General features: G+C 51.1%; 9 protein-coding genes across 9 annotated transcripts; 4 read left to right on the top strand and 5 right to left on the bottom strand.

Moving 5' to 3' along the window:
* Positions 1–65: 65 nt before the first annotated feature.
* Positions 66–1,558, bottom strand: N7496_012512 (phosphatase PAP2 family protein; the record flags this gene model as incomplete). Its single annotated transcript, XM_056705425.1, has 3 exons — positions 66–493; positions 563–1,097; positions 1,172–1,558. The coding sequence occupies 3 exons, from the start codon at positions 1,556–1,558 to the stop codon at positions 66–68; spliced, it is 1,350 nt and encodes a 449-aa protein (XP_056549323.1).
* A 1,889-nt stretch (positions 1,559–3,447) lies between these two features.
* Positions 3,448–4,681, top strand: N7496_012513 (uncharacterized protein; the record flags this gene model as incomplete). Its single annotated transcript, XM_056705426.1, has 3 exons — positions 3,448–3,687; positions 3,737–3,774; positions 4,186–4,681. 3 exons carry the CDS (start codon positions 3,448–3,450, stop codon positions 4,679–4,681), a joined length of 774 nt encoding a protein of 257 aa, XP_056549324.1.
* A 534-nt stretch (positions 4,682–5,215) lies between these two features.
* On the top strand, positions 5,216–7,282 carry N7496_012514 (putative C6 transcription factor; the record flags this gene model as incomplete). Its single annotated transcript, XM_056705427.1, has 1 exon — positions 5,216–7,282. The coding sequence occupies one exon, from the start codon at positions 5,216–5,218 to the stop codon at positions 7,280–7,282; it is 2,067 nt and encodes a 688-aa protein (XP_056549325.1).
* A 1,617-nt stretch (positions 7,283–8,899) lies between these two features.
* Positions 8,900–12,621, bottom strand: N7496_012515 (cytoskeletal protein-binding protein SLA1; the record flags this gene model as incomplete). Its single annotated transcript, XM_056705428.1, has 4 exons — positions 8,900–8,925; positions 8,992–10,809; positions 10,865–12,302; positions 12,424–12,621. The coding sequence occupies 4 exons, from the start codon at positions 12,619–12,621 to the stop codon at positions 8,900–8,902; spliced, it is 3,480 nt and encodes a 1,159-aa protein (XP_056549326.1).
* Positions 12,622–13,508: 887 nt separating this feature from the next.
* N7496_012516 (PRKCSH domain-containing protein) lies at positions 13,509–15,135 on the bottom strand (the record flags this gene model as incomplete). Its single annotated transcript, XM_056705429.1, has 2 exons — positions 13,509–14,951; positions 15,019–15,135. The coding sequence occupies 2 exons, from the start codon at positions 15,133–15,135 to the stop codon at positions 13,509–13,511; spliced, it is 1,560 nt and encodes a 519-aa protein (XP_056549327.1).
* Positions 15,136–16,165: 1,030 nt separating this feature from the next.
* On the top strand, positions 16,166–17,299 carry N7496_012517 (pirin family protein; the record flags this gene model as incomplete). Its single annotated transcript, XM_056705430.1, has 1 exon — positions 16,166–17,299. The coding sequence occupies one exon, from the start codon at positions 16,166–16,168 to the stop codon at positions 17,297–17,299; it is 1,134 nt and encodes a 377-aa protein (XP_056549328.1).
* A 1,008-nt stretch (positions 17,300–18,307) lies between these two features.
* N7496_012518 (sugar porter family MFS transporter) lies at positions 18,308–20,304 on the top strand (the record flags this gene model as incomplete). Its single annotated transcript, XM_056705431.1, has 4 exons — positions 18,308–18,610; positions 18,691–18,947; positions 19,040–19,463; positions 19,558–20,304. 4 exons carry the CDS (start codon positions 18,308–18,310, stop codon positions 20,302–20,304), a joined length of 1,731 nt encoding a protein of 576 aa, XP_056549329.1.
* A 635-nt stretch (positions 20,305–20,939) lies between these two features.
* Positions 20,940–21,716, bottom strand: N7496_012519 (uncharacterized protein; the record flags this gene model as incomplete). Its single annotated transcript, XM_056705432.1, has 1 exon — positions 20,940–21,716. The coding sequence occupies one exon, from the start codon at positions 21,714–21,716 to the stop codon at positions 20,940–20,942; it is 777 nt and encodes a 258-aa protein (XP_056549330.1).
* Positions 21,717–23,817: 2,101 nt separating this feature from the next.
* N7496_012520 (putative YT521-B-like splicing factor) lies at positions 23,818–26,042 on the bottom strand (the record flags this gene model as incomplete). The annotated part of the gene is made up of 3 exons (XM_056705433.1): positions 23,818–24,363; positions 24,489–25,069; positions 25,175–26,042. 3 exons carry the CDS (start codon positions 26,040–26,042, stop codon positions 23,818–23,820), a joined length of 1,995 nt encoding a protein of 664 aa, XP_056549331.1.
* Positions 26,043–26,823: the final 781 nt, after the last annotated feature.

Below are 26,823 nucleotides of genomic sequence, written 5' to 3' on the forward strand. Positions count from 1 at the left end.
CAGGAAGCCAAAGTCAATCACACGATCAAACGGGTGGTCAGCGACTATCAAGTATGTGCATGTTCTCATGGCGGAATTACAGCCTGTCGTGTCTCTGAATCCTCCGAGTCCCAATCCTCGGATAGCCGGTCAATTATGCTGATGGATGAGGGCTCTGGCTTATGAATCCGAACCAGACAGAGAAAGTAATCCTCCATCGGCAACAGATTCAGCAGTACTCCATTAGACCACCAACCCAAGGCGCAAACCAGAGCGCCAGCAATTGCATCCACAATAAAGTGGTTGGCTGTGGCCACAATAGCTACCAAAATTATGAATGGGTATAGGAAGCCGAGGACCAGACAGACCATTCTTCGCCACGACGGCAGGCGTAGCCCGATACTCCAGCCTAGGCGGGGACGGAGAGCTCGTCGATGTTTTGATGGAAGAGGGATAGTCATAATGGTAAGTCCGATCATGAGGGAGTAACCGAAATGCAAAGATGGCATCGCCGCTGAAGAACGCAAAGTAAATCAGCCAGTGCACTCGACCATTGAAGTAAAATGAGCCAGATCATACGTACCATACTGGTTGCAGAATCGGTTCTCTGTCCACACACTTCCTGCGCCATTGGCCCCATGAACTGTGTCAATGAAGCCATAACTGCGGCTAAGCTCACCCTCTGGACCCTCAACATTTGGATCGCTAAGCAGCCGCGGTGGCATGCAAGGCCAGAGAGTAAACACCACGAATGCGAGCAAATTGCATACAGCCAATGTGCGTCGTCGTGCCTGATACAGCAATGGGCCTGTCGGTGATCCACTCATGGTTCCCCGAGGCTTTCCCTGTTGAGGCTCGTTGATTCGATTGCGAGTGATGGTATAATAATACAGCCAGACAAGGAACGCGATTGTACCCGGGATATGAATGAAGGAGTAGATCCAATTGATCCATCTCATGACCAAAGGATGACGAAGGAAGAAATGCTGAATGCGCGATTCCCAGAATATTCCCAGGCGTTCCTCCACCTCGATCAATCTGAGGGCATGGCTTCTGGCAACGTCGACGGTGTCTTCCTTCAGGGTGACGGCGGTGAAGGCACGACCGAGCTGATATGTCTGCATGTATGAGGTGATTGTTAGACATGAAAGTGAACCCCGATATCCTTTTCTTGCAGCCAGTGTCAACTTACCCAATATACCAGAGCCCAGTACCAGCATTCCACCAGGAAAGGCAGTTTTCGAAGCAGACGACTCAATAGTCGGTCTTTGAACACTTCCGTATTTGGAGAAGATACCGTCCAGGATGCGCCCAGTAGTTTGAGCTGCCGTTTATGCCATCGATCGTCGGATATCTGCGGCAGCGGGGAGCATGAGCGGGCACTGAGGAGGCCATCTCTGGATTTTGGGCTTGAATATCCCGATTCCAGTGAGTCTGGTGAGTCAGGCCGTGAGTATTCAGAAGACTGTCGACGAATATTTGTGCGAGAAAACGTTGTATTGGTGACTCGATTGATCCAGGTGCCTCCGAAGAGGAGAATGATGACCGCCAAGGGCTCGAGAATAGCCCCAGAACCCATGACGAGTTCCAAATAGCCAAACTCAGGTCACGCAACACCGAAGAGAAGATGCGATAAAGAGGATAAGAGGGAGAGACAGTAATGAAATCAGATATGATACGAATGGGACATGCGTCACCGTAATAATAGCGCTGGCGATGGAGAAAAAGGCCAAGAATCGCGCTGGACCAGATTGAAAGCCCAACGCCGTGAGATTCTGGGGACCGACCCCCGACGAGGGAACCAGGCACGAGGGCAGTCGCCCTGGACTGGTCTCCGCTCATTATTTCCTATCTTTCCCCGTGGTTGGCTCCTCTGGTTGGCCTCGGCGCTTGTGTTCTGGTAGGGAAAGTGCAAAGCACGGCCAACTCAACACACCCGACGAGCGAAGAAACTTGGTAAGCATGGAAACGGATGTTCGGAGATACCGGATGCCGAATTGGCCAGCTGGACCGCGTTTGATGAGTCCGAATTGGAATAAATATCGAATAAAAAGCATGGCAGGCCGTAGGGCAATGTGCCAAGACTGGTGGAACCGCAGTGGATTGGTAGAGGAGCATGTGCATGAAAGAAATCAAGTGTCGCGTGCTTCTGACGTACTCGTTCTCGTACAGCAGCCTCGATACATACAATAATATGCATCGAATGCAAGTAATATACTGCGTATACTAATGTATGTACAGCTCATACTTCGTATCCGGCGGCTCCACCAGATCCGAGTCTCAACGAGATCTGATAGGACAAAAGCACAATCTACCAAAGCACGAGTTGTCACATATGCCCTGGATCTGTGTGCATAAAATTGAGAATGCATATCATTTTGATTATGCTACGGAAAACACTTTGCGTCAGCCCTGCGCTATGGCCCCTGCCTCCCTTGTCTCTCTATTTCCTCTATGTGATCGCCCCAGGGCTGGAGGCTGGGGAACCCTGAGGGTTAGGATACTATGGCCAAGGCTTGATACGTCTCGGGTGGCTTCCGAAGATGGCTTCTTTCATGCTGCATGAGAATGTCCATTATTCCCTGCTTATGCGCTTGGTACGAGTGAGACTCGTATTGTACCCAATCAAGCAGGCTTCCCATACCATTCTTCACCGGATCACGGCGGATGAGCTCGCAGTGTTTATATCTTCAAAAGAGAACTATTATATACAGCCAACTAACCAAATCAAACCTAGCCATAGGCCGTCTCGTTACTCAGCGGAACTCCCGCAATCCGAGAATGCGGGATCGCGCGTTGAAAAGCCCCGTAGCCGTGTTTTCTTGGCAGGACCTGATCTTTGACCTTCTTTCGATCCGGGCGGATCCGAGACTGTGCCTGGGGTTTGGCATTGGCAGAAGTGGGGGTTGGCTATAAATTCGTGGTCGCGCTAACTTGTGTATTCAACAGATTTGGAGATTACAAAAGTACGACTGTCTTCTGGTCTTGTGGGTCTCTTCCGGGGAGGAGATCGTCTACTCTGTATACTTCGTATACTTCGCGAGTGGGGCTCGGAACGCCGCTGAAAGCTTCATTTGTGTAGTAGATCATAGATTTTCTAGATAGATGCACTGTGGCCTTGTCTGCGCTGTAGGAATATTGTTATTCCTTCCATTCAAGATGTAAAGAAGCTCAAATGATTTTCCGAATCAGTGATTGGTGGCTTCTGATGTCATCCTCAGCAAGCAGTGCTTCCGCGGAGTGAAGTATAATTGACGTCAACCTTCGTACAGCTTTACAGGAGAAAACAATAGACAGAAACAGGATATAGAAAGAACACTGCTCTCAATCTCTTCATAGCTGTACAGTCGAAATACTTTTGTTACTCTTCGTCGACATTTTGAACATCGTTGATGGATCAATCGTTGCTCAGTTTCGTGTCGTATACATTGTATTGATCTCTCGGAATCTCCAAGTCTAAATACAACGATGATGACCAGTATCACTCCTTTCATCACATCTGCATCCAGGCAGATCACTCGCCGCGCAGTATCCCCAGTCGCCAAGGCCGCGGTGGCTACGCCCACCAGAGCTTTGTCGGGAAGCTCCATACACCAAAGCCCGACCCTATTGGAAGACCAGAATGGCTTTGATTTTGCGAGGTCAAACCCTCGCCAGGGAAAGCCAAGAAGTAGTGGCGTTACTGAGATCCGTGGTCCATATTACTCTGTATGAATTACTACCCTGTATTCTTTATTGATAACTCACTCTCCTCTAGGTGATGGGGAAGCGATACCTAGCGGACGTCCTGGAGACGTAAGATTCACTGCACTGCAATGAATTCAATATCTTTATCTAACAAATTCTACAGAATGGGCGAGCATGTGGATGGATTGAAATTTGCCGGAGGTAAGCCGGATGGGCCCTCGATGTAGACATATGGCTGATGACCTATCTAGGTTCATTTTCACTGTTTCAGGAGAAACAACTACGGGAACTAATTGATCTGGCCCATGATCATGGCGTTTATGTCTCAACTGTATGTTCCACAAATCTATACATGCAATTCAGTCTAACAAAATCGACTTTCTTAGGGTGGATGGGCTGAGCATCTTCTCACCCATCCCGATCCAAATGCTGTCTTCGACCGGTATCTTAATAAATGCAAGGACTTGGGGTGCGTTTTCTTCTATCATGTTCCGGTACTATGGCTTAACACTTCCACAGCTTTGACGTCATCGAGTTATCTTCAGGGTTCCTCTCCTTCCCCGAAGACGACTGGCTTCGACTAGTCGACAAAGTCCAATCATACAAACTCGAGCCCAAGCCCGAGTTGGGCATTCAATTCGGCGCCGGTGGCGACACCCCTGCAGCTGAACTCGAAGCTATCGGCGCTTCTGATCCAGGAAAATTAGTCAACTTGGGTCGCAAGTTCCTCGATGCCGGGGTCAAGCGTCTCATGATCGAGTCCGAAGGCATCACCGAGAATGTCAATTCGTGGCGAACAGACGTAGTCTCAAGAATCATGAAAGAGCTCCCCGCAGAACGTGTGATGTTTGAAGCGGCGGATCCCAAAGTGTTCAACTGGTATATCCGGGAGTTTGGCATCGATGTCAATTTGTTTGTGGATCATAGCCAGATCGTGCAGTTGACGTGCCTGCGATCAGGTATTTGGGGCACTGCGGATACTTGGGGGAAGATCGTCACCTTCAGACCAACTTGAATGTTAAATTATCCAGCTTTTATATAGTGATTTTTAAATAGCAATAGCCTTATAACTTGTTAGCTTCGGTCAGAGTTTATCTATACTTCGTCTTGGCATCGGCGGAACGCGCTTAGTCAGTCCGCCGAGTCCGGGGAAAGCAACAGCAGCCCGCACTTCCGTTCCACCGCGGATTCATGCGCTACGCGCAATCTAACCAACCAACGTCGAGCACTCTAGACATTCTCTTCGGTCTCCTGAACAGATACCCAATACCGTTTCCCCCGTTTCGATGACCCTCACCACTCGATACTGCCGTCCGATCCACTAAACCCGGCACGAGCCGTGCAATCTGCCACCGGGATGCCTCGTGCCAGTACGGCTCCAGGGGCGCGGCTCCGATGTCGCCGAGCCTGCGACAGCTGCAAGCGCCGCAAGCAGAAATGCAACGGCGAGCAACCCTGTACTATATGTATTCAGCGAAACAAAGAGCCCGAATGCCATTTCTCTGATCGCCCCGCGCGCCTGCTCAAACCCGAATCCAAGGACTCCACAATGCTACTCAGCGAACGTATAGTGCCTTCGCCGCAGCGGGAAACGGCAATGGATCGCTTGTTGAATTCGTTGGAGGATCGCGGCATGAATCTGGAACAACAGGTCAGGGATGAGAAGGAGGGTACGGCGCCTGTTCCTAAGGTAGCTCGACTTCTCCGTGACGGGCAAGGGAAGTTCATGTATATCGGAGACTCGGCGAGCTTGTCATTTCTACAAAGCGTGCGCCGGGTTGTGTCTTCGTCTATTGGCCGATGCGAGTTTACGGAAGACAATTCACGCCATTCCATGTTGGAAGCCTTCCAGAGCAACCCAAGTACCCAACCTGGACCCCTCATTCCACCACCCAGTAATGAGGAGGCCCAACGGCTTGCGCAACAATTTGTGCTTGCGACAAGTCCATTGTTAGACCTCTTCGACCTGGAAGAATTTCATCCACGCCTGGCCAATTGGGTTGGAAACCCATCCGGCGATGAAGATACCGTCAGCTCGATCTTTTATCTCGTCCTTGCGATTGGTGCCCAAGTCTCCGATATCAATCAGACCCTGGCAGAACAGTATTTCAGCAGTGGTCGCCAATTGGCCTTCTCAGCCTTTCAAGAAACGCCCAGCATCCACACTATCCAATCATACATCTTGGTCTCGATGTACATGCTTGGCGCATGCAGGCGCAATGGCGCATTTATGAACCTCGGCATTGCTTTGCGAGCCGCTTATGCGGTCGGTATACACCGTAAAGATGCAAATGCACTTTTCTGCGGCCGTGAAAGGAGGGCTAGAGAACGTGTTTGGAAGAGTCTGCGGATGATGGATCTATTCCTCAGTGCATCCTTGGGCAGGCCCCCAGCAACGTCGGATTATGATTATGATATTCGAGACGACACTCTCGTTTCCGGAGATCAACAGCGGAATTTGACACCCGATCAGCAGCTCTCGGTTGCTGTAATATCGCTCTGCCGCATCTTTGAACGGATCTTGACAGATGTCTATATGAAGCAAGTCATCTCAATCAATGTGGCCGAAGCGATTTCAAACCAACATCGTGCGTGGGTTCGAACTCTGCCCACGGTTCTCAGGATGCAAACGGAACGGCTAGACAACAAGAGCATGGAGGACAGCCTGGCTGCTGCTCACGTCTTTGGATCCTACTACTGGTCGATCATCCTTCTAACGAGGCCTTTCCTCGTCTACCGCGTGGCTCAATACGTCAAAAGCAAAGCAGACCCCTCCTCCTCTGAATCGCGCAACAGCAGTTCTCGCATCTCCCTTTTTGCAGACGCTTGCGTATACTCTGCTCTTCGCGGCTTGGATGTGGTAGACGACCTCGCCCGATTCGGTTCTCTCCCCCGCCGTCTCCCATTCCTAATAAACTCCGTCTTCAACTCGGCAGTCGTTCTCGGTGCAGCCTTCTTCGCCGACTACGATAACCTTCTCCCCCTAGAAGAAGGTCTGAACAAAGCAGAGCGTTTCTTGGGTCTATTCGTCCCGCACGATCCTCACGCATACCGTTTCCTCCAGATCGTCAAGTACCTCCGCGGCGCCGTGGCAGAGTACGTCCAACGACGTAACCGACAATGGATGGAGCGCCGAAGCAGACAGGTTGACCAGCTCTTTGGCCAAGTTGGCGGCGGTACGGACTCTACATCACCACTAGCTGTCCGAGATCTTCCTCCGCCTAGTCAGGCCGGCAACCATCGAGAACCCCAACAATCACCCATCGCCCCTTCACCAAGCCCATCCGCTAAATTGGCCGGAAACACCCCGTCATCCATGTTCACTACGCAACCAGGGGCTACCACCGGCCCACAGCCATCTGGAACGGATATCTGGGACGCCCTCTCGTACGGACCTGACGGCGCACCTTTATCGTATGACGCTGCTATCTCGGCACTGACAACCTCCGGCATTCCAGTCGGTTGTTCCCCCGGCGGAACTATTCCAACAGGACAGCCGCCAATGTCCGGTGGCCCTTCTCCTCTTTCCGATGTGATGTTTCCGGAGAACGGTCTGTTATACATGGCTGAGGACCTTCCTGTCTTCGGGATATGGGAGGACAATCAAATACCTTAGGAGTTTACTCCCCTTTTCCAACGGTGGTCTCTCGGGTTTCTTTAGCACATCTCTCGTTAGTAGCGGGCTTCTTGGCGCTTGTATTTCGGTTCTATAAAATGGGCGGGTCTATGATGTGATGAATTTTCGGGGTGTCTAGGGATATGCAGTTACAATTTTTGCTTTTTTCGTTTGGGCAGGTCAAAATTGATCTGTCTATTATCTTATACCCCGAAGCGGCACTGAATCTTACAAATGTTTATACGTGCATTTATTTTTTAACCTTGTAGAGCAGGCGCAGTGATTGTTCCTTGAAAGTAGCCTCTCAGAAGATTTCGAGCAGCATCTACTCAAAGTATTAGATGGCTCTTATATCTTTCGAACCTACGCATTGATCATCATCCTATATACCATCCATCAACCAATAGCAAACGTACATTAGACAGGAAAAGGAAAGAACAAGGATCATACTCTTGGCACTACAAGAAACTCTCGTGACACTACAACGCTAAGAAGCCTAATTAGAAACGCACCTCCCTGAATAGCATAACACGGCACAAGAGACTAAGCTGATAATCCGTGAGCAGCGGTTATGTATAGGCATATACCTGTGACTAAATATCTAAGTTATCTTATTAGCTATGCTTTTAAAGATAAATCGAGAGATCTTACTATGGCTCTCTAAAAAGATATTTCGAAAGACATTCTGAAAAACCTTTAGAAATAGAACAAGTTGAATCGTATATAGCGAGGCCTTTCTTTCTAGCCCTTGTTTCACAAGACTGAAGGGTCACTAACATACAAAAGGGCTTAACAGACAGATATCGTATGTACTAGGTGCTACTCGTAAGGTTCGGTCTCTAATTAGGCTTAGTGTCGTAGTGCCACGAGAGCCTTTTGCAGCACCAGATCCAAGAACAAAAAGAAAAGTTATGGAAGATGCCAGCAGCTTATTGCCAGCTATGTAAACGTGTGAGATATGTAACAAGAGATGGATTGGGGGGGAGAGAAGAACCAGGGATGGTCATTCAAGCAACAAAAGAAAAGGACCAAGGAGAACGAAAGTGAGAGAGACATGGGGACATTCAACGGGACTAAAGCATGACCATGACCACATAACCATCAACGAGATATATGGCGAGGGAAACGGGATGAAAATGCGCGGCATTGCAAATTTCTCAAAGGCTAACGCGAGGAACACGTGAAATGGACCAAAGAGGGGGATGGAAGACACAGATGGGGCGCGGTCGAATTCAAAAGTGGGAGAAAAGGAGAAAGGAAATCGAATCGGATGATGGCTCGCTAAGTCAGAGAATTTCACAAAGAAACCACGCTCATCGCAACGTAAGCTGCGTTAGAAAGACGGGACCTGACGAGAACATTAACTGAAATGGGTGGAGACCATGAAAATGGTATGAGGAGGTAATATGGTATGTACGCATGTCAATTCCACAAGTGCAAGAAGGAGTATGAAAAGGACAAGCTGAGATATGTAAGATTCGAGTCCCAGTGAATACAGAATTCGCAGCACAAAACAAATGGGGAGGTAGTTGCCAATCGCCAGTTTCAAAAGGGTAGAACGACAAAATTATATATGCCAATCAAGACGGAGCAGATATTCAAATGCACAAGGTCCACCTAGAAGCCAAAGGGGTTGTTGGGCGCTAGATATATAGGTTAGTTGACTCAACTCCTCATCACTTGAATAGGTTAAAAGGTAGAGGACTTACTAGCTTGAGAAAGGTTTGCCCGCAATCCCGTCGGTTGAGGGGCAAGCTTCTTGGGTGCATCTGGCTTGACGCCGAATCTGATTGATGGAGGAGGTCCTGTCTTTTGCGGCGACAGAGGGGTGGTCGTTGGCTGCTGAGGGATTGGTGGGACTGGGGGTGGATTATTGATGGTGTATGTGGTGGTGCCGAAACCATTAGCACCAGTTGGCTGGGGCTGGAGTGCGGGAGGTAGCATGGAGTTGATGCCAGTCTGCATTGGCTGCTGAGGCGGCGCAAATCCACCAAAGCCAGTAGCCTGTGGAGCCATACCCTGGAAGCCTGGTTGGCCATTAGCATATGGTAACTGGTTCTGTTGTTGCTGCTGGATGCCAAATTGTGACTGGGGAGTGAATCCCGTAGGCCGAGGAATCATTATTCCATTCTGGTACTGATTCTGGCCCATGAAGCCAGTGGCTTGCGGCTGCATCTGGATCTGAGGCTGCAGGCGCTGCTGGTTCAGCTCGGTCAAACTCTGACCGGGAAGAGCCGGACCAGGCTGAGGGACTCCGGTCAGCTGAGGCTGCAATGGAGGAGGACCAAAGGAGCTCTGCTGCTGCGTGAAGTTCTGTGGTGCTGACAATGGACGCTGCGGAGGTGGTGGGAGAAGCGAATTCTGGGCGATGGTCTGCGGAGCCTGTGGGCGCTGTCTGGCTTGTGTCTGGAATCCAGTCTGTTGGGGACTGAACGCCTGGGCCTGGGCCTGGGCTTGCTGCTGTTGGTGCTGACCAATCTGTGCGATTTGGGTGAAGAAGTTGGGGGTGGCACCGGTCTGCTGGGGCTGTTGCACGGTTGCACTCTGCACGGCAGTCTGCTGCGGCTGGAGTGCAGGGATGGTTGAAACAGCGGGGGTAGGGGTGGGCTGCACAACAGTGGGCTGCAGAGGAGCCTGAAGCAGGGACAAGTCCGCCATTGCACCAGTGACCTGCTTTTGAATCGGGGGTTGAGCAGCTGGTGGCGAGGCCGCCGCCGCCGGGGGAGGTGCAGCTGCAGACTCCTTGGGCTTCTTCACCTCCCAAGCATCGTCATCAAATCCACGAGCAACGGGCTTCTCAGGAGCCGCAGGAGCCTCGGGAGCCGGAGGAGTTGCGGCTCTCTCTTCAGCCTTGGGCTTGGACTCATCCGCTTGCTCAAACGCCTTGGGATCAACAACGTCACCAGCCTGCACAGCCGGCGCGGGTCTCCCCTTGCGAGTGTTGTTGCGCAGCATGCCACCAGGTCCAGCAAACAGACCGCCTTCTTCGCCGTTGCCAATGACTTCCTCGCCCCCAAAGCTAACGTTACGAAGCTTGGACTTGGCACCAGTACGGCCCAGCGTAGTATCCAGGTGGCGCATGACTCGCAGAATATCACCCTCCTTCAAGCCAAGGCTGCGCAGTGTCTCGGGGGTGATATCAGGCAATACGGACTCGTCCATTGAATCCTTGATGAAATTCTGCGCGTAACGCTCGCATTGATGTGGGCCAACGCCGGACTTGAGGAAAAAGTCGAACCAATCGTACTCGGGACGCTGTACAGAAGCACCTGCAGAGCCTCGTTTGGCATCGGAGGCTCCACGGGCTCGAATACTTGACAGTGGCTTATCTTCGTCGAGGGAAACACCGGCAACCTTCTCCACGTACTCGAGATCCTCAACGGACATTTTCGCGATGGGAACTGCAATCTTAATACCGTTGACCTTGTGAAGTTGAATCTTGCCGTCCAAAAGACCAATATACTGTGCCTCCACAGTGAAAGCTTTAGTCCGATCTGTCCACTTCCTCACCTTGGAGGGATCTGGCTCTGATGGTCTCCGTTAATAACCTTGTCTCCTCGTTTTCAAGAACGGATGACTTACTTGACTTTGCTGATTTACTGTCGCGCTTGCTATCACGTTTGCGCTGGGTAGGGAATCGTGTGTCAATAACCAATGGGGGCACACGTCTGGGGTAACGTTGTAGGCGTCGTATTCTTACCTCGCTAGAATCCATCGAATCGGTCCTGGTCTTTCCCATTGCGGCCTTGGCGAGTCGAGCTTCCTCCAAGCGGTTTCGCTCCACGGACGACATACCAGATTCCACTACGGGGGTGGGAATGGTAGGCATAAATCCGGTGATCTCCACGTAGCTGCTAGGAACGACACCCTCCTTGCCATTCTTCAAACGTCGGACCATCCACCATTCTTCGGCCTTGGTGTCGTCAATGATAGCAACTTCATCGCCCACAGCCACCGTAACTTCATCATCACCCTGTGCCATGAAATCATATAAAATCTGACCCTTCTTCTGGGCGCCACCACCTTCACCAGCCGCAATAACCTCACGCAGGCCCTCAGCACGGTAGGCTCCAGCAATTTCACCCAGAGCAGCAACAATCTCTTGAGCGGTGTCTTTGGCGCCTGCATGGAAGTCGACGCTCTTGCTGGGCCGGACCAGGTCGACAAAGACGTGCTTGCCTTCAATCGAGTAATGGGTGAGCTTCTCCGCAGACCATTCCTGCTGACGATCGTCACCCTCGGGAGAAATGAAGATAATTCCCGTCGCCATGTTAATACCCAAAGTAGTGGGCATCTTCTTACGCTTGCCCATTACTTCAACCATCTCGTTGATGTTGTAGATATGATATCCAGAGGGCGAGCGAGGCGTCATCTCGCCGGCTCGGTTGTATGGAGGAGATTCCTTAACATAAGGCCGGCTATGTCCACCCATGGGAGGAGCCCGCTGTTGAGGACGAGGCGGGGGCGGAGACGGATCGGGATCGTATTGGGGCATTGGCGGGGTAAATTGTTCTGAAGGGGGCCGGCGCGGGAGCGCAGGAGCAGGGGCTTCTTCACGCTCATCTTCCTGTTCATGCGAAGGTCGAGTTGGCAGTCGGGGTGGAGGCGCCTCCTCCCGCGTAGGCTCGGGTTGCGCGCTGGGGGGGGCATGTTGCTGATGGATGATATTGGCGATCGCGGCGGCTGCGGGATTCTGCAGGGTGTCTATGGGAGATGGAGAAGGGGGTTCTTCATATTCTTCTGGAGCCGGCTGCGTCGGTCGTGTAGGAAGAGACGGCGGTGCGGGCTCGGCAGCTGGTGGCGATGGAGACACGGCAGTCGCAGCGGTTGGAGCAGCGTCTCCCACGATTTCAATGTAGTTGGCCGGCGCAAATCCATAATCCGAGCCGACTCCAACCAAAGTCCAATCTGGATCTGACGTGTCGTAGACTAAGATCTCGGCATCTTCGGAGAATGAAACCTCCTCGTCTGTTTGCCGCGTGTAATCGAAAAGAGCCTTGGCCTGGTGTGCTGGTTGCGCCTGTGTGATGCGAGTTAAGAGGTAAGCATCAATTCAATTGCATATCCTAGGCATCCCTCGGCGCAGTCAATGCGCAGAGTGGGCTACACGGCCTATACATCTCCCACTTTGGCAGACTCACCTCTTCAACATAGTTGTTCGGGACTAGACCTTCCGGTTCATCCTCGTCGTCTCGCTCGGCCTTCTTCTTAGCTTTCCACCAATCATCATCACTGTTCTTATCCAAAACGTAGAGCAAATCGCCCTCTTTGATTTCCAGTTCACCCTCTGCCTGAGGCTGGTAATCATACACAGCCGTATACACCCCGAGGAACCCCATGATTTAATGCGAAGCCGCGGGATAGGCGGGTCCTTCGTCTCGTAGGGATGACGGAGTCCGAGCGCTGCTAGCGACAGCAGCAGAAACAAAGTGCCAGCTCGGAATTGGTCGGTTGTGGGTTGTAGATGTTTATTCGGAGAGGAGGCCGGGTTTGGGGGGTGACGGTGGCCGTTGCCGGGGGTCAGTCAGCCTTGGCAAGCTCGAGTATTTAGGATGGTGCGGGCCAGGGGAGGGGGTTAGGTAGGAGGAGGATGGATATGCGAAAGAGGTCGGGAGGAGCACAGAGCCACCGATAAAAAGGAAGAGACCCAGAGGGAAGAGGGGGGGGGGAGTAGAGAAGGTTGGAATTGGGATCAGGGAGGAGTGGGAAGGTGGGCCGGGGGGCGATCGCTAGTTGGAGGTTTTGGGTTTGGTCACGTTCCTTACGTAGGCCCGGACTGGACCTCAGATTTCAGGTACTTCATATACTTCTGCCTCTACCATCTATCTCTGGTCCTCGTCTTCTTTGACTATTATCTTCACTTCCTTGAACAAATATCTGATCAATTCCGTATTTCTTCTTCACGATGACTTCCTCTCTCCCAAACTGCACCTCCTTTAACTACCTCTCCTGATGCCCCCACTCGGTTCCCGGCAACTGGGGCAACTGACGTCTTTGGGCATGAAGCTAACCGGCTGTTCCTGGAACCAACCCGGTCGTGCCCAGACTATGACTTTCTTCACATGTAACCCGATATAAACAGATATATTTGGATCCATGAATCAACTGATGGAGTGCTGGTATGTACAAATGGTTGGAATTTGGTGCAGAGTGCAAATATGAGCGCCAAAATGTATATCGATTGATCTTCTACTGTACAGGACCGAATCTCATATCTCCGCCCCTCTTATAACTCGTCTTTGAAAGTCTCCTCACTACCAACAGAGTCACCCTCTTCATCCTCGGATCCCTGTCGGTGCGATTTTGAATTTTGCTTTGTCTCAGATGCAGAGTCGGGACCCGCTGCATCATCGACTTCGGCCACGGGAGCAGGCTCATCCCCGTCCTGATGGTCCGCGACCTTTTGCGAAGAGGCATCGCCGGCTTCCGTCTCGTCAAGTTCATCGTCATCCTTCTCAATGGCACCCTGGAATTCAATCATTCCGTCACTCTCCACCACTTCCAAGGTCCAATCTTTACCCTCGGCAAGTTGATCGAGTCGCTTCTTCATGTCCTCGATTCCCTCGGGATCGAGGTTATATTTCTTCATCACCTGCTTGGACGGGCGCTGGATTTCGCCGTTTTCACGCTTGACGACTACCTCCACTTTCTTTTCGCCGGCCGATGCTACTCGGCCTTTCTCAATCTTCTTGCCTTCCATGCCCACTAGCTTCTGGCCGCCAACTACAATCCCCCCGACGATTTGCACCTCCGAGTGAGCGGCGGCAGCATCGGCTAGTTGATGGGCCTGGTACCACTCCTTCACGGCCTCCCAGTCGGAAACGTCCTCGGGGCGGAGAATCTCGCGGCATTCGATATTGTGAACCTCGTCTTGCTGCGGTGGCAGGAAGGCAACGTCGTCGCAAAGACGAGGGGTGTAGATAACCATCAAGTAGGAACAGGTCGTCAGCTCTTTGATCCACCCGATTTGGTCGGTTGACTGCGGGTGACAGTGGAATTGGACTTCAACCTTGCGCTCACGTCCCGTCAAATCACACTTGGTGCCGCCACGTAGATGCTGCACCAGGTAGCGCGAGCCACCTTTAGTGCGTAGCTCCGCGACATCGGTCTGAGCGGACTGCGTCTGCTTCTTCTCATCTCCCTTGCCATCTTTACTCTCTTGGAATCGGCCCAGAACGAATGAATGGGTGTTTGGGTCCTCCACGGGCGGGTAGCTTGGGACCCCACCGCCAGCTGGACGAGCATGGAACTGCTTGATCTGGTTCCTGTAGCAGAAAGAGTATGACCACCAGCCGGAGAAATAGTACATGCATTTGCCCTCCATCTCACGTAGAAGCTCGAGACCGCGATCGGTGGCCCGCGCTAGCTCATTCTGTTCATCGGCTTCTTGAGTCGCGCGGCCAGCCGTGCTATTGGTCTCATCTTTGGCTACGCGGGGGATCTGACAGAGAAGTCGCCGGTCATCCAATATCATTTCCTCGTATGTGTATGTCGGATGAATCACATCTTCGTGTGTTTGCGTGGTATCTTCCGTATGATCCTTTCCCGTGTAGACTTGGGGATCATTCCGCTCGACGCTGGAATCGGGGGTTTCGGGCGAGGCATGTGTTTGGAGAAGCTCTTCGGCTTGGGATTCTAAGATATATTCTTCCGGGAAAAGTACTTGGTACTGCATGCAATGGATTGTTAGGTCATGCGACAAATAAGGGCAATGGTACGCTGCTTCCTCGACGTACCTGCGGATAGGCCAACAGGTCATCATGGATGTTGAAAGGCCTCTTAGCTGCCCAGGCACTTGACGCAGCGCAGCCCAGGACGAGCCAAGGTGTAAGACTCCACCGCGATCGACCCATCCTACCGGCAATCTGAAGTGGAACAATAGGTTTGGCAGCGACGTGTGCTGTAAGGCACGCAACCTTGCGAGGTGATGGTGGAGACGGAGTTCGCTGCGCTCACGCTTCCCCGTCGGGGTATTCACGGATTCTATCAGTGGAGGAAGTGAGATACCATATATGCCAAGTGGATATCTCAGAATCAAACAAGAGTGCAGCAAGCCAACGCACTATGCGATCGCGTGGAGAGAGCTGGGCGTAGAGCGGAGAGCGGAGTGCGGGAGCTGCTCCGTGGCCTTATCAGATAGCGATAGTCAGACTTACAGTAGTTGGGAGTACATATAACCTGGCCATCTCCACCGGAGCTCTGCTATCAACTTGGGTTTAATTTAATTGTAGAAGTATATAGATATGGTTTATTCAATTGCCATTGTCTATCCTCAGCTTAATATGAGAGTTTCTATACCTTTCATCTCTACAACTACCTAGCTAGCCGTAGGTTCGCCACCTCTATCGTCCGGAATATATATATGGGGAGTTCAGTTGACAGTAGGTGTACCAACAATGATGTATTTTCTAATGCTCTGGAATAACATCAAGGATATGTAGAATCTTCTACAATTTACTCAAAAGTCATTTTTAGCAACGATAATTATAGTCAACCAAAAGTCAATAACTATATTTCCGTCTCTTCACGTCACCTGCTGATGAGATGATTATCAACACCTTACAAAATGGGCATCAAGGCCACAAGGCACGCAGGCATCCAAGTGGACCCGCTTAGCGGCTGCTGACTCTCGTCTTGGTCATCGCTCAACTCCGTAAATCCGACGCCAACCATTCGCTGATCTTCACCAGAACCCCGCTGACTGATGTCTTGCAAAGCACTGGACATACTGGCGCAGCTAACATAAAACTTAGTTAACTAACTATATTAGACGCCATTGACTAACGCTGACTTTTAGCTTCTCTTCACAATTTCCATCACTACTCTCTACTCGAACATTCGAGGCATTGACTCGCTCAAGCATAAAAGGCCGCCATCGCGCCCATGAGACTGCTTCTGCCTTTTTTAATTTGCATCACAGCAATCCTCTTCGCTTATAGTCCTTCCATCCAGGACTCTCTTACTACTTTTCTGCACGAGAAGCTCCCAGCTACTTTGTCGCAGTACCTGCCCAAGAGCTCCAACAACAACATCACCAACACCACCACTACCACCAAGTCTAACCTCCCATTGGAATACCCCTCTCCAATCGTCCTCCCCATCACCGAAATGAGCACCGCCCGCGCAATCCGTCAGGTCTTCCTGGCCATCGAACAAGCCGAAGGTGCAGGCGCCCGCGTGCGCCGCTCCATCGGCACCGCCAAGCTCCGCAACTTCAGCCCTTTCCTCATGCTCGATCACTTCACCATCGGCAAGGGTGCCGGTTTCCCGGATCACCCCCACCGCGGCCAAGAGACAATCACCTACCTGCTCTCCGGTGGTGTCGACCACGAAGATTTCGCGGGGAACAAGGGTACCATCGGACCCGGTGATTTGCAATTCATGACTGCCGGCCGTGGCATCATGCACGCTGAAATGCCCCACGAGAACGCCGACGGCTCTCCCAACGTCGGCATGCAACTCTGGGTCGATCTCCCTCAGAAACTGAAGATGTGCGAGCCGCGGTACCGCGATCTGCGCGCGAGCGAAATCCCGGTCGCCAAGGCTGATGAGGGCCGTGTTGAGATCAAGGTTATCTCTGGTCAATCGCATGGTGTTGATTCAGTCCGCGATCTGGCATACACCCCCGTTTGGATTTTGGATGTGACTATTCGTCCTGGTGGTCGGCTGTCGCAGACTTTGCCTCAGGGGTGGAATGCGTTTGCCTACACGCTTTCAGGCAAGACTATCTTCGGATCGAATGATTCGACGCAGGTTGTCAAGGAATTCCACAATGTCGTTTTTGAGCAGACTGGTGACATTGTTGAGGCTTCTGTGCCGGATAATGCGGACTCGGAGTCGCGCTTTATCATTGTGGCTGGTCAGCCGCTGGACCAGAAGGTTGTGCAGTACGGTCCATTCGTGCTGACTAGTCAGGAGGAGGTTTACCAGGCTATGCTCGACTACCAGACTGCATCCAATGGCTTTGAGAAGTCGCGCAACTGGCAGAGTGAGATTGGCAAGCGGATGGCCCATTAAGATGGGAAAAGAAGAGATTGAAGAGATTTGATTGTTATTTTGCGATTGTACAATGCAGCTAGATTGGCGTATAGTTAGGGATACCTTGATTTGAATGATTAACGAGTTACTGTATATTTTGAATGCATCCATACTATTTCTAGTACCAATTTCTTAACTCTTAAGATGACTTTAATCTCCATCGACTATAATACTTTGCCTCCAATACAAATCATACCACCCTAACTACCATATCTCGCCCCTTCTCCCCGGATCCCCATAAAATCCCCAAAGCAAAACGCGGATCCAGCAAGAATGCACCCGCGGAAACATTCTTCACCTTCACAACCGGTAGTTGACGTCATGACTCCAAGGCCCACCCATACCGCACGCAGCAACACCCTCGAAATAGGCCCCCAAAACCCCATCTACAAAATAAGTTTAGAGTGAAAAACGAAGCCAGGCTTTTAAAACTGGAAAACTAGGTACTATCTATAACCCTTTATAGCTTCAGCTTATCTACAGGAACCGTGCGGTGGTGGCTGCGGGAGAGACCCAAGGCTTCGGGGCGATCCATAACTATATCATAATTCTCGAGCCACCACCGAACTACTGTACCAGGATGAAAAGCCCGGAGGCTATAAGTAAGTAAGTGAGGAGTTGGTGTGTTTCTAGAATATTTAGGGATCTTCAGAGCAGAAAAGTCACTCATGCCACCCTAGTGGCGGCGGGGCTCCATCCATGACGGGCTCATTTCAACAGGAGCTGTGCCGGATCGTGGCGTGTGATTTCAAGTTTGTTCGGAGGGAGACGGATTGTAGTAGTTGAATTACTTGGGATGTTTTAAACAGAACTTTTCCGTTCATATTAGTAGAATTGGTCACTCCTCACTCTCCCTGGTTTTCAATTTCCATTGCCACTTTTACGGGAATTCTATCCTTCTATATCGGGGGGTTATCACTCTATACATCCTCTCATATACTCCCCTCTACCATCTACCCTCTAGTCCTACTATTTACACTCTACACTATGAAATTCACCAAAAAACCCGCACAAAACCCCCTCTCTCCACCCCCTACACCCCCAGACTCAAACACAAACACCAACGAAAAACGCCGCAGCTCCTCCTACGACGAAGGCCACGTACCATGGGTAACATGGCGCTCCATAACCCTCGGCGCCTTCGTCTCAATCGGTGGTATTATCTTTGGTTATGATACGGGCCAGATCTCGGGGTTCCTCGAGATGCAGAATTATAAGCAGCGGTATGGACAGTTTCGGGGTGGGGAGTGGGTGTTTAGTAATGTTCGGTCTGGGTTGATTGTTTCTATGGTGAGTCAATACTAAGTTAATAAAATTTGATTAGATTAGGAGGTGATTTTTGTAAGGCTTGCTAACTAATGTATTCCCAGTTATCAATCGGTACAATGATAGGTGCACTCCTCGCAGGCCCACTCGCCGATCGAATCGGTCGTAAATGGTCCATCTTCGCCTGGTGTGTCATCCTACATGTCGGCCTGATTATTCAGATTTCTTCACCGTCTGGGAAATGGTATCAAATGATGATGGGCCGGTTCGTGACTGGTTTCGGTGTCGGTGCTTGTTCGTTGCTTGTCCCCATGTATCAGGGTGAGATTGCGCCGAGGCATATTCGTGGTGCGATGGTTTGGTAAGTCAACCCCTACAAATATAAACAAAACCTCGCATAAAGAAGTTATTCGAGCTGGAAGAGAATGATCGATGCTAATCTTATATGCTCAGTTCATATCAACTCTTCGTTACGTTGGGGATCTTCGTCGCATACTGCATCAACTACGGCACAGAACATATCACAAACACCGCATCCTGGCGAATCCCACTCGGCATAACATTCCTCTGGGGCCTAATTCTCGGATTCGGAATCCTACTCTTCCCCGAATCTCCCCGTTTCGATTATCGTATGGGCCGGATTGATGTTGCTAAGAAGACTATGAGCAAGTTATACGGTGTATCGGAGAACCACCGCGTCATCGTCCATGAGATTCTCGAGATTCAGGAACAACTTGATGCGGAGAAGGGCGCTAAGGGTGGGTGGCATGGGTGGATTGAGATGTTTCAGGCTCCGAGGATGCCATATCGGATTGCATTGGGTGTGGTCTTGCAGGCGTTGCAGCAACTTACTGGTGCTAACTACTTTTTCTACTACGTGAGTTGATACCCAACCTATACCCGTCGATAGACTGGAGATCTTCAATCCTGGATCAGTTATAAACTAACCTCTCTCTCTCTCTCTGCTTCAGGGAACCGTCATCTTCAACGGCGCAGGTATAAGCAACACCTACGTAACCCAAATGATCCTGGGCGGCGTAAACTTCGGCACTACCTTCGGCGGCCTCTACGTAATCGAGCACTACGGCCGCCGCAAGTCCCTCATCACCGGCGGAATCTGGATGTTCATCTGTTTCATGGTCTTCGCCTCCGTCGGCCACTTCTCGCTGGACGTCCAAAACCCACCCGCCACACCAGGCGCCGGCAAAGCCATGGTCGTATTCGCCTGCCTCTTCATCACGGGCTTTGCAATGACATGGGGCCCCATGGTCTGGGCCATCGTTGCAGAGTTGTATCCGAGTCGGTACCGGGCGAGGGCGATGGCGCTTGCGACGGCGTCGAATTGGTTGTGGAATTTTTTAATTGGGTTTTTTACTCCGTTTATTACGGGGGATATTGATTTTGCGTATGGGTATGTGTTTGCTGGGTGTTTGTTTTTCGCGGTGCTGGTGGTTTATTTCTTTGTTCTGGAGGGTAAGGATAAGACTCTTGAGGAGATGGATATGATGTATGTTATGAGGGTGAAGCCTTGGGAGAGTTCGAAGTGGGAGACTCCTGCGCCGGAGGAGCAGTTGACTACGGCGCAGTTGATGGATCGGAGGGTTGCGGAGGGTGTTGATCGTGAGGAAGAAGAGGCTGCTGCTGGGAAGAAGGCCGCTGAGGCGCCGGGGCATACTCATGCAGAGGATACGACCGAGGCAGGTCCTTCCCAGGCTTAGATGGAAGATGGAGAAGATGGACGTGATGGACGTTGAGAAACAGAGAGAAAAGAGGGAGGGAAAGGGCTAGAAAGTATAGTAGAGGAGACTGAGCATATACAAAGTAGATAGTATGGCACGAGGAGGAGTACATTAGGATGTATTTACATTTACAAGATTATGGAGATGTGTTATATTTCAATTGTTCTCGTCAATTTAGTTATCATCACATTCCATCAACACCAGGATGAGGAATCGTGCACTTTAAACAAGAATAACCAGCAAAATGACAAAACCCAGTCCAAGCAATGATCAACATGGACCGGTTCAACTTGTTAAATAAATATCCAGTATGCGTCAATCCCAATCACAATCTGAATCTTCCTCTTGATAATCATCACAATTGCATAAGAAAAAGGTTGACAACTTGGGAACCATTCCAAAACTCCACAATGAAGATAAAAAGATCCAAAAACACAGTCATGACGCCTGCCAGGGCCTCGTCCATCTCTCTCTCGTCAAGAGGATAACCGGATGGAGTAACCAGAGTAACCCTGTACCCATAAACGGATGCAGATGAAATAAATATCACAATAAGAGAGAAAAAAAATTGGCAGACTTGAGTTTCTCAAAACTCCCTCTCGTCCACAACCCCTCTAATCCATAAAGTCACCACGAAGAATCTTCTCCTGGAAGAAATCGGGTTTATTCTGCTTAGGCTGCTTAGGGATTTCTCGGATAGGTTGCTCCATCGTGGCAATCGAGGCGGCACGCTGGTGACCGGCCGGACGAGGATTCTGCGGGGAGACCGGCCCCCCGATGGATGGGTTACGCTCGGCGCGGTGACGGAGCGCCTCGGTCCAATTGAAGCCTTCGCCTGGGCGGCGTGATGCGTTAGATCTCTCTTCCAGAGGGGCAGCTGAAGAACTTGCAGATGCGGGAGATCGGGAAGGAGGGCTATGGCCAGCCGCGGTCGACGCGGTGCGCCGTGCCCCTGCCAGGGATGAACTAGGGGGTGGGTATCTACCATTGCCTATACTTCCGGCCCGAGCCTCACGCAGGGCCTGAGCTCCAAAGGAGACTCGCCGGGCAAATGGCGAGCTGGGGGTCACACCGGGGGAGGATCCCTCCGCATCCTCCGCCACGGCATCTTCATTGTTCGGGATGGACCCCCACGAGCTGGACAGGCTGCCTCGACGGAAGGCCCGGCTTCCAAAGGTGGAGGTCTGGGTGGGCGAGCCCGAGAGACCCAGGGTGGTAATTGACAGCCGACGCTGTTGATTGGCTTGGGTATTGTTGCCCGTCTGCTGGCCGGATGGATTGCTATTCTGCTTGGAGAAAAGGTCGAAGGGGAGACCGGCGAAGGAACCACGGCGGGGACGATTCTCCGACGAGGGAACGGAGATGGGAGAGGTGGAGCGATCGTCGGACATGATGATAAATGGTGGTTTAGCTGATGGGGTTGGGGGGGCGTGCTAGTCGTGGGATTTGGGGACAAGGGCGACGATACGAGTGAGCCACGGATGGAGAAAAGTAGGATGGAAGAGAGAGAGAGAGAGAGGAAGGAATCAACTCAGGGAACCGAGCTGGGGATGAGAAGACAGGTCTTGGACGGACTCGCCGCCCTTCTCATGAGATGGAGGTCGAATGGGGTGAAGCGAAGCGTACGCACAACCAGGGTGAAGGAGGGGGGACCCAGTTGTAGCGTAGAAGAGGAGATTGTGGATGAGGTTGATGGTAGAATTGTAGAAGGGGGAAGAGTGTTGAAGAGGGATGGTAAGATGTAGAAGGAAAGTGGAAGAATGGTGGGGAAGTCAGTGGGAGGAGGAGGATGAAAGGAAGAGGAAGAGAGAGAGAGGAAGATGGAAAAGTGGAAAAAGGGAGGGGGAAGTCGAAATGGGGAAAGGAAGCAGACGACGGGATGGTACCACCAGGAAAGATTCAGGAAGTAGGAGGAGGGGGGCAAAAAGAGAAAGAGAGAGAGAGAGCTGGTAGGAAAAGCTAAGCTCGGGCCAAGTCCAAGGAAGAATATCTGGGGTAGCGCCATCACCAATTCCAGTTGACCAGTCATTCGTCAAGAAGCCGACCGTCAGCATCCACTCATTACCGAACTTAGCCAAGTTGACCCCCCCCTCCCCCCCATTAGGGGAGTTAGCTCATTAGCTTGTCGTATCCGAAAGTCACAATGGGGGAAGCCCAGTGGATCAACAGGGAGGAAAGTGGAGCCGGAAAGAGACGATAGATTGAGTAAAGAAGTGGGTTGAGATGGAGATCAGATTGGAGGAGATAGCGAGAGTAATGATGCTGACGAGTCGAAGGGTGGACGATTGTGAGTGGCTGAGAAAGTTGACCGTGGGCTGCATTGGGAAAGGAGGGGTTACATAAGTACGACGGTTAATTAACTAGTTAACTAGTTAACTACTGATTTAACTACTCGAGAGATGGGTTTAGGTAGTTAGTTAGGTATCCTGACTAAGGAAAGTGTAATTATCGACACATTTCTTTTCATTGGGAATCTCCTCCGATAGACTTCAGTCATCGCCCTCGAGGAGATCGAAATGATTGGTGGTCTCCTCCAATACCCCAGATCTAGATAACCACAATACATCATCACTATATACGTACAACATACTATAAAATTATGTACTCCATACATTTTAAACATAGTGATATATAACTACTCCGTATGCATATAGTCACCATGTCGTAGTCTGCTCTCTTGACCATACAATAGGAGAAGACTCAAGACCCACGGGTACTCTTCCCCACAACGCCACATTCCATACCTCGTCATAGTGATACACTTGCCCACAAAAAAGAAAAAAAAATGAATGAAACGGAAGAAATGATGAAGATATCACAGAAAAAGAAAGAAAAAAGACCCATAGAAACGCTAACTATTCCACGAGCGGAAAGATTATATGGCACCACCCAGAATGAGAATGTATGTGTGGCACCACCAGAGTCCACATAGAGATGAAATTGGAAGAGAGAAATCCCAAGAAAAAGAGAAAGAAAAAGAAAAAGTGAAGCATGATCAAAATTAGAAAAAAAAAAGCTCAAAAGTGAACGTACATCGTGTATTACTCGTTTCCCATAAAATGTTTTTACAGATTCCATCCTCCCAGCCTCGAGTGGGGAGAGTTTGGATTCTGTGCTTCCCCTGCTGCTCTCCTCTTCCAGTATGTTTGGTGAATAGAACCCCGAAAGGGATAGAATGGTTAGTCATAGAAGAACCAAACAGATCGAGAATCGCAGATCCAGGACATCTGTGCGTGCTTGAAGAATCAATTGCCTGAATCATGAACCGTAATATTGTATACAATTAGAGTACACAATCACGGGCCACTGACATGAACAATTGAATCCTGGCACGTACACAGTGCGCTGTATAGATCTTCTCGACTCCCCACCTAGGCAACTACTCACCATAAACATTACCAGATCGAAAAAGGCAGAGAAAGAAGTCGAGGGGCAGTTTTAACCCTCTCATCACCCTCGCCCCTCATGACGCCGGGGCACACAGACCACCCCTCAGGGCAGTTGGAACAGGGCGATCAATTTCCGCCCGACAGTCGGCTCGATTTCGGTACCGTCACGGGCAATCTTCACCTCACGATTAGCATTCCACGGGTTACGCAGTCCCCGTGTCCGATGGAAGGGTACTCGTTCAGTCGACAGCCACTGAATACGAAAGGGCTTGCCGAATGACTGAGCCTCCTCATCGTCGACAGTAATGAGTCCCGAGACGGAAGCAGGAGGGCCGGAACCGGCACCCGACCCCAGACCCTCGCCGCTCTTCTCACCACTACCATCGTCGTGCTCGTCTCCTGAGGATTCAACCTCCCAGAAGATCGTGCCGCGTGCCGAGTCATCAATGATTCGGCCTTTGGGGGCAGTCGAGGTCGCCGCGGTCGTGGTCACCTCTAGTTCATCGGCCGTGCCAGGTAGGGGCTCCGGACGAGGTGGCATCTCTAGGGCGAGCTCCTCATCGTCGCTAATGGGTGATAGCATGCGAGCGTAGCCAAAGTACTCGCCTGATTTGTTTGCAGAAAAGATTAGGTAGACATGGTCGGTATTCTGGTTGGTAGATCAGAGTTAGCAGGGGACGTATCATACGAGTGGAGATCAAGATGAATAGCACCCAAGACCCAAGAAGAAACTAATCGAGTGAGGATATGGATTTCAAATCATGCTACACTTACCTCAAAGGCGTGATTCAAGTTGGTTTCATTGTGCGTCTGTGTCGCCCAGATTCCGCTCTGCTTGCTAAGCTCGAGATCCTCTACCGTCAGACTCTTGACGATAAAGTACCGATCCAAACTGCGGGAAGCCGTCCCGTCCGCCAGCGGCCCGGGAATAATGGCCTCTACCAACGGTCCAGCTTCGGCAGTGACAGGGGGATCCGTCGTCTCCTCTGGACGGGACCTGGAGCCTGGACCCGCCACACCAAGGCCCAAGCCCGACCCTGGAGCTGTAAAGCCCTTGCGGAGCCGGCAAACGAGACGGACACCCTGGAAGCGGGAGTCGTGGAAGCGAGCAAGAGCGGCGGCACATGCAGCGGCCGACTTGTAGTTCACAAACGCACAATTACTCTTGGAGATGAGAAACACACTTTCAATGTTGTTGGTTGCCTCCTGCGAGAAATGGTCTTTCAGATCCACCACGCTCGACCCGGGTGGTAAGTTGCCCACCCAGAGGGCATGGCCGGACTGCTTGGGCTTTCGAGGTGGTCCACGAGGGGTGCTAGGTGCAGTTGGCACTGATTGGGAGGGAAGGGTCGAATCTGTCAGACGAAAATAAGATATGTCAGCAAGAGAATTTCTTTGAAGAGGTCTCTCGCAACGGGGCGTGTTGATAGCTATTCCCGAGTACGCAGGTTGACACATACCGTGAGGGATGGATGAAAGTTGTGCTAACTTCATCGGGTTCGAACCATCCACAATTGTCTTCGATACGTCGTATTCCCCCTCCAAAACCCGCTTGTCTGTTTCCTTCTTCGTAGATCCCGTATTCGATGCCGAGTTTCCCTGCGATAGACTCCCCTGCCTGGATTGAGCCCCCGAGTGCCGCATTTGTACTGGCCCCGATTGTGATCCATGTCGAGAAGACGGCGTATAACCCTGCTGGTAATAACCCGCTCCATACGCGGGGGGCTGACCCGGACCCATATTCTGCATCGAGTGATTTGCCATATACTGTGGGTAGTGACCAGGGACATGCTGGACAGTTCCAGGGTGCTGCATCGAGTAAGGCACGTACCCTGGTGCAAAAGGTACTGCATACGGTCCACTCCCACCAGAATTTGGGCCTCCATAATGACCCATTGATTGTATCGGATAGACGAGGCCTTGGGGATGGGCAGGCGGATATTGATGGATGAGATGCTGGCCTTCAAAAGGGGATGATGACGATTGGTGATTCGGGAGCGAGTATACCATGTTGCTCATGTTCAAGGGAGGTGGCGGTCCATAGCGTCCGGGACCTGGATAGGCCGAGGTCGACGGGTGGGCTGAATATCCTGATTGTGCGTACTTGCTGGCGGCTGTAACATCTGCAACATCAAACCATCTCATCAACGGATATGTCCCCCACGGGTATGGCTCCAGGATATGCGTCATGGTGCGTTTTCTATATCGTCTGGGAAAACACTGACCAGGTATCGAGTCGGATCGCGACATGTTGGGCTCGGATGCCGGGGATACCCCATCTCCTGTCCCTTGGGATGTGATGATCTTTTTGGGAGAAACATTGCCCATGGGGCCTGGTTTTGTAGACTATCGTGAAGGGGAGGCGAGTTTGGCGAGATCTTTCCCTAGGACGGTGTAAGCAGACTAGAATGAGAATAAAAAACCAACTCAGAGGAAGTGGAAATGATATCATACCTATATTGAACCCAACAGAGTGCAAGGCCACTTCGGGTCTCTAGGGACCGTCCACGAAAGGGGATGACCAGGAGCGCCCAAAAGAAATCGGACCTATCGTACCCAATCAAGCCCAAGACTGACCGGAAGAAAGAGCTATTGATAGATGCAATGGTCAGTAAATAATACTAGTTAAAGGGCTGAATGACAAAGGACTGGATCGGCCAAAACAAAGTGGAAAGGTTTGGATGGTAGATGACAGGAGCCAAGAGGCGAAGATGCCAGTCACCATACGACTCTCGAATAACATAACACCAGAAAGAGAGCCGCAAAGAATGACAGCAAACCGTTCAAAAGGAAGAATCGTATATAAAACGTAGGAAGTAGGGACGGCAGAACCGAGAAGAAAGTCAAAGGGACCATCGAGATGTATCAAGCGTGCAGCCCCGCGGTAAAGCAGGGCTGAGCCCGATAGTCATAGGCCTTTCAGAAGAAAGTCATATAGGCGTGTTGGCATCACGGTGAAGATGAGCGTACACCCACTGATGAGGCTTGTGGAGTAGGGGGGAGGACCGAGGAGTGGCATCAAGCTAGGATGGAAGAGAAAGGCTCACTCCAGTAGAGAAAAGGCCGTAATGAGACGGTAGAGTTTGGGGGTGAAAAAGGGACAAGTAGA

The sequence above is a fragment of the Penicillium cataractarum genome (assembly GCF_028827025.1).
Source record: "Penicillium cataractarum strain IBT 29864 chromosome Unknown utg000010l, whole genome shotgun sequence".
Classification (NCBI taxonomy): domain Eukaryota; kingdom Fungi; phylum Ascomycota; class Eurotiomycetes; order Eurotiales; family Aspergillaceae; genus Penicillium; species Penicillium cataractarum.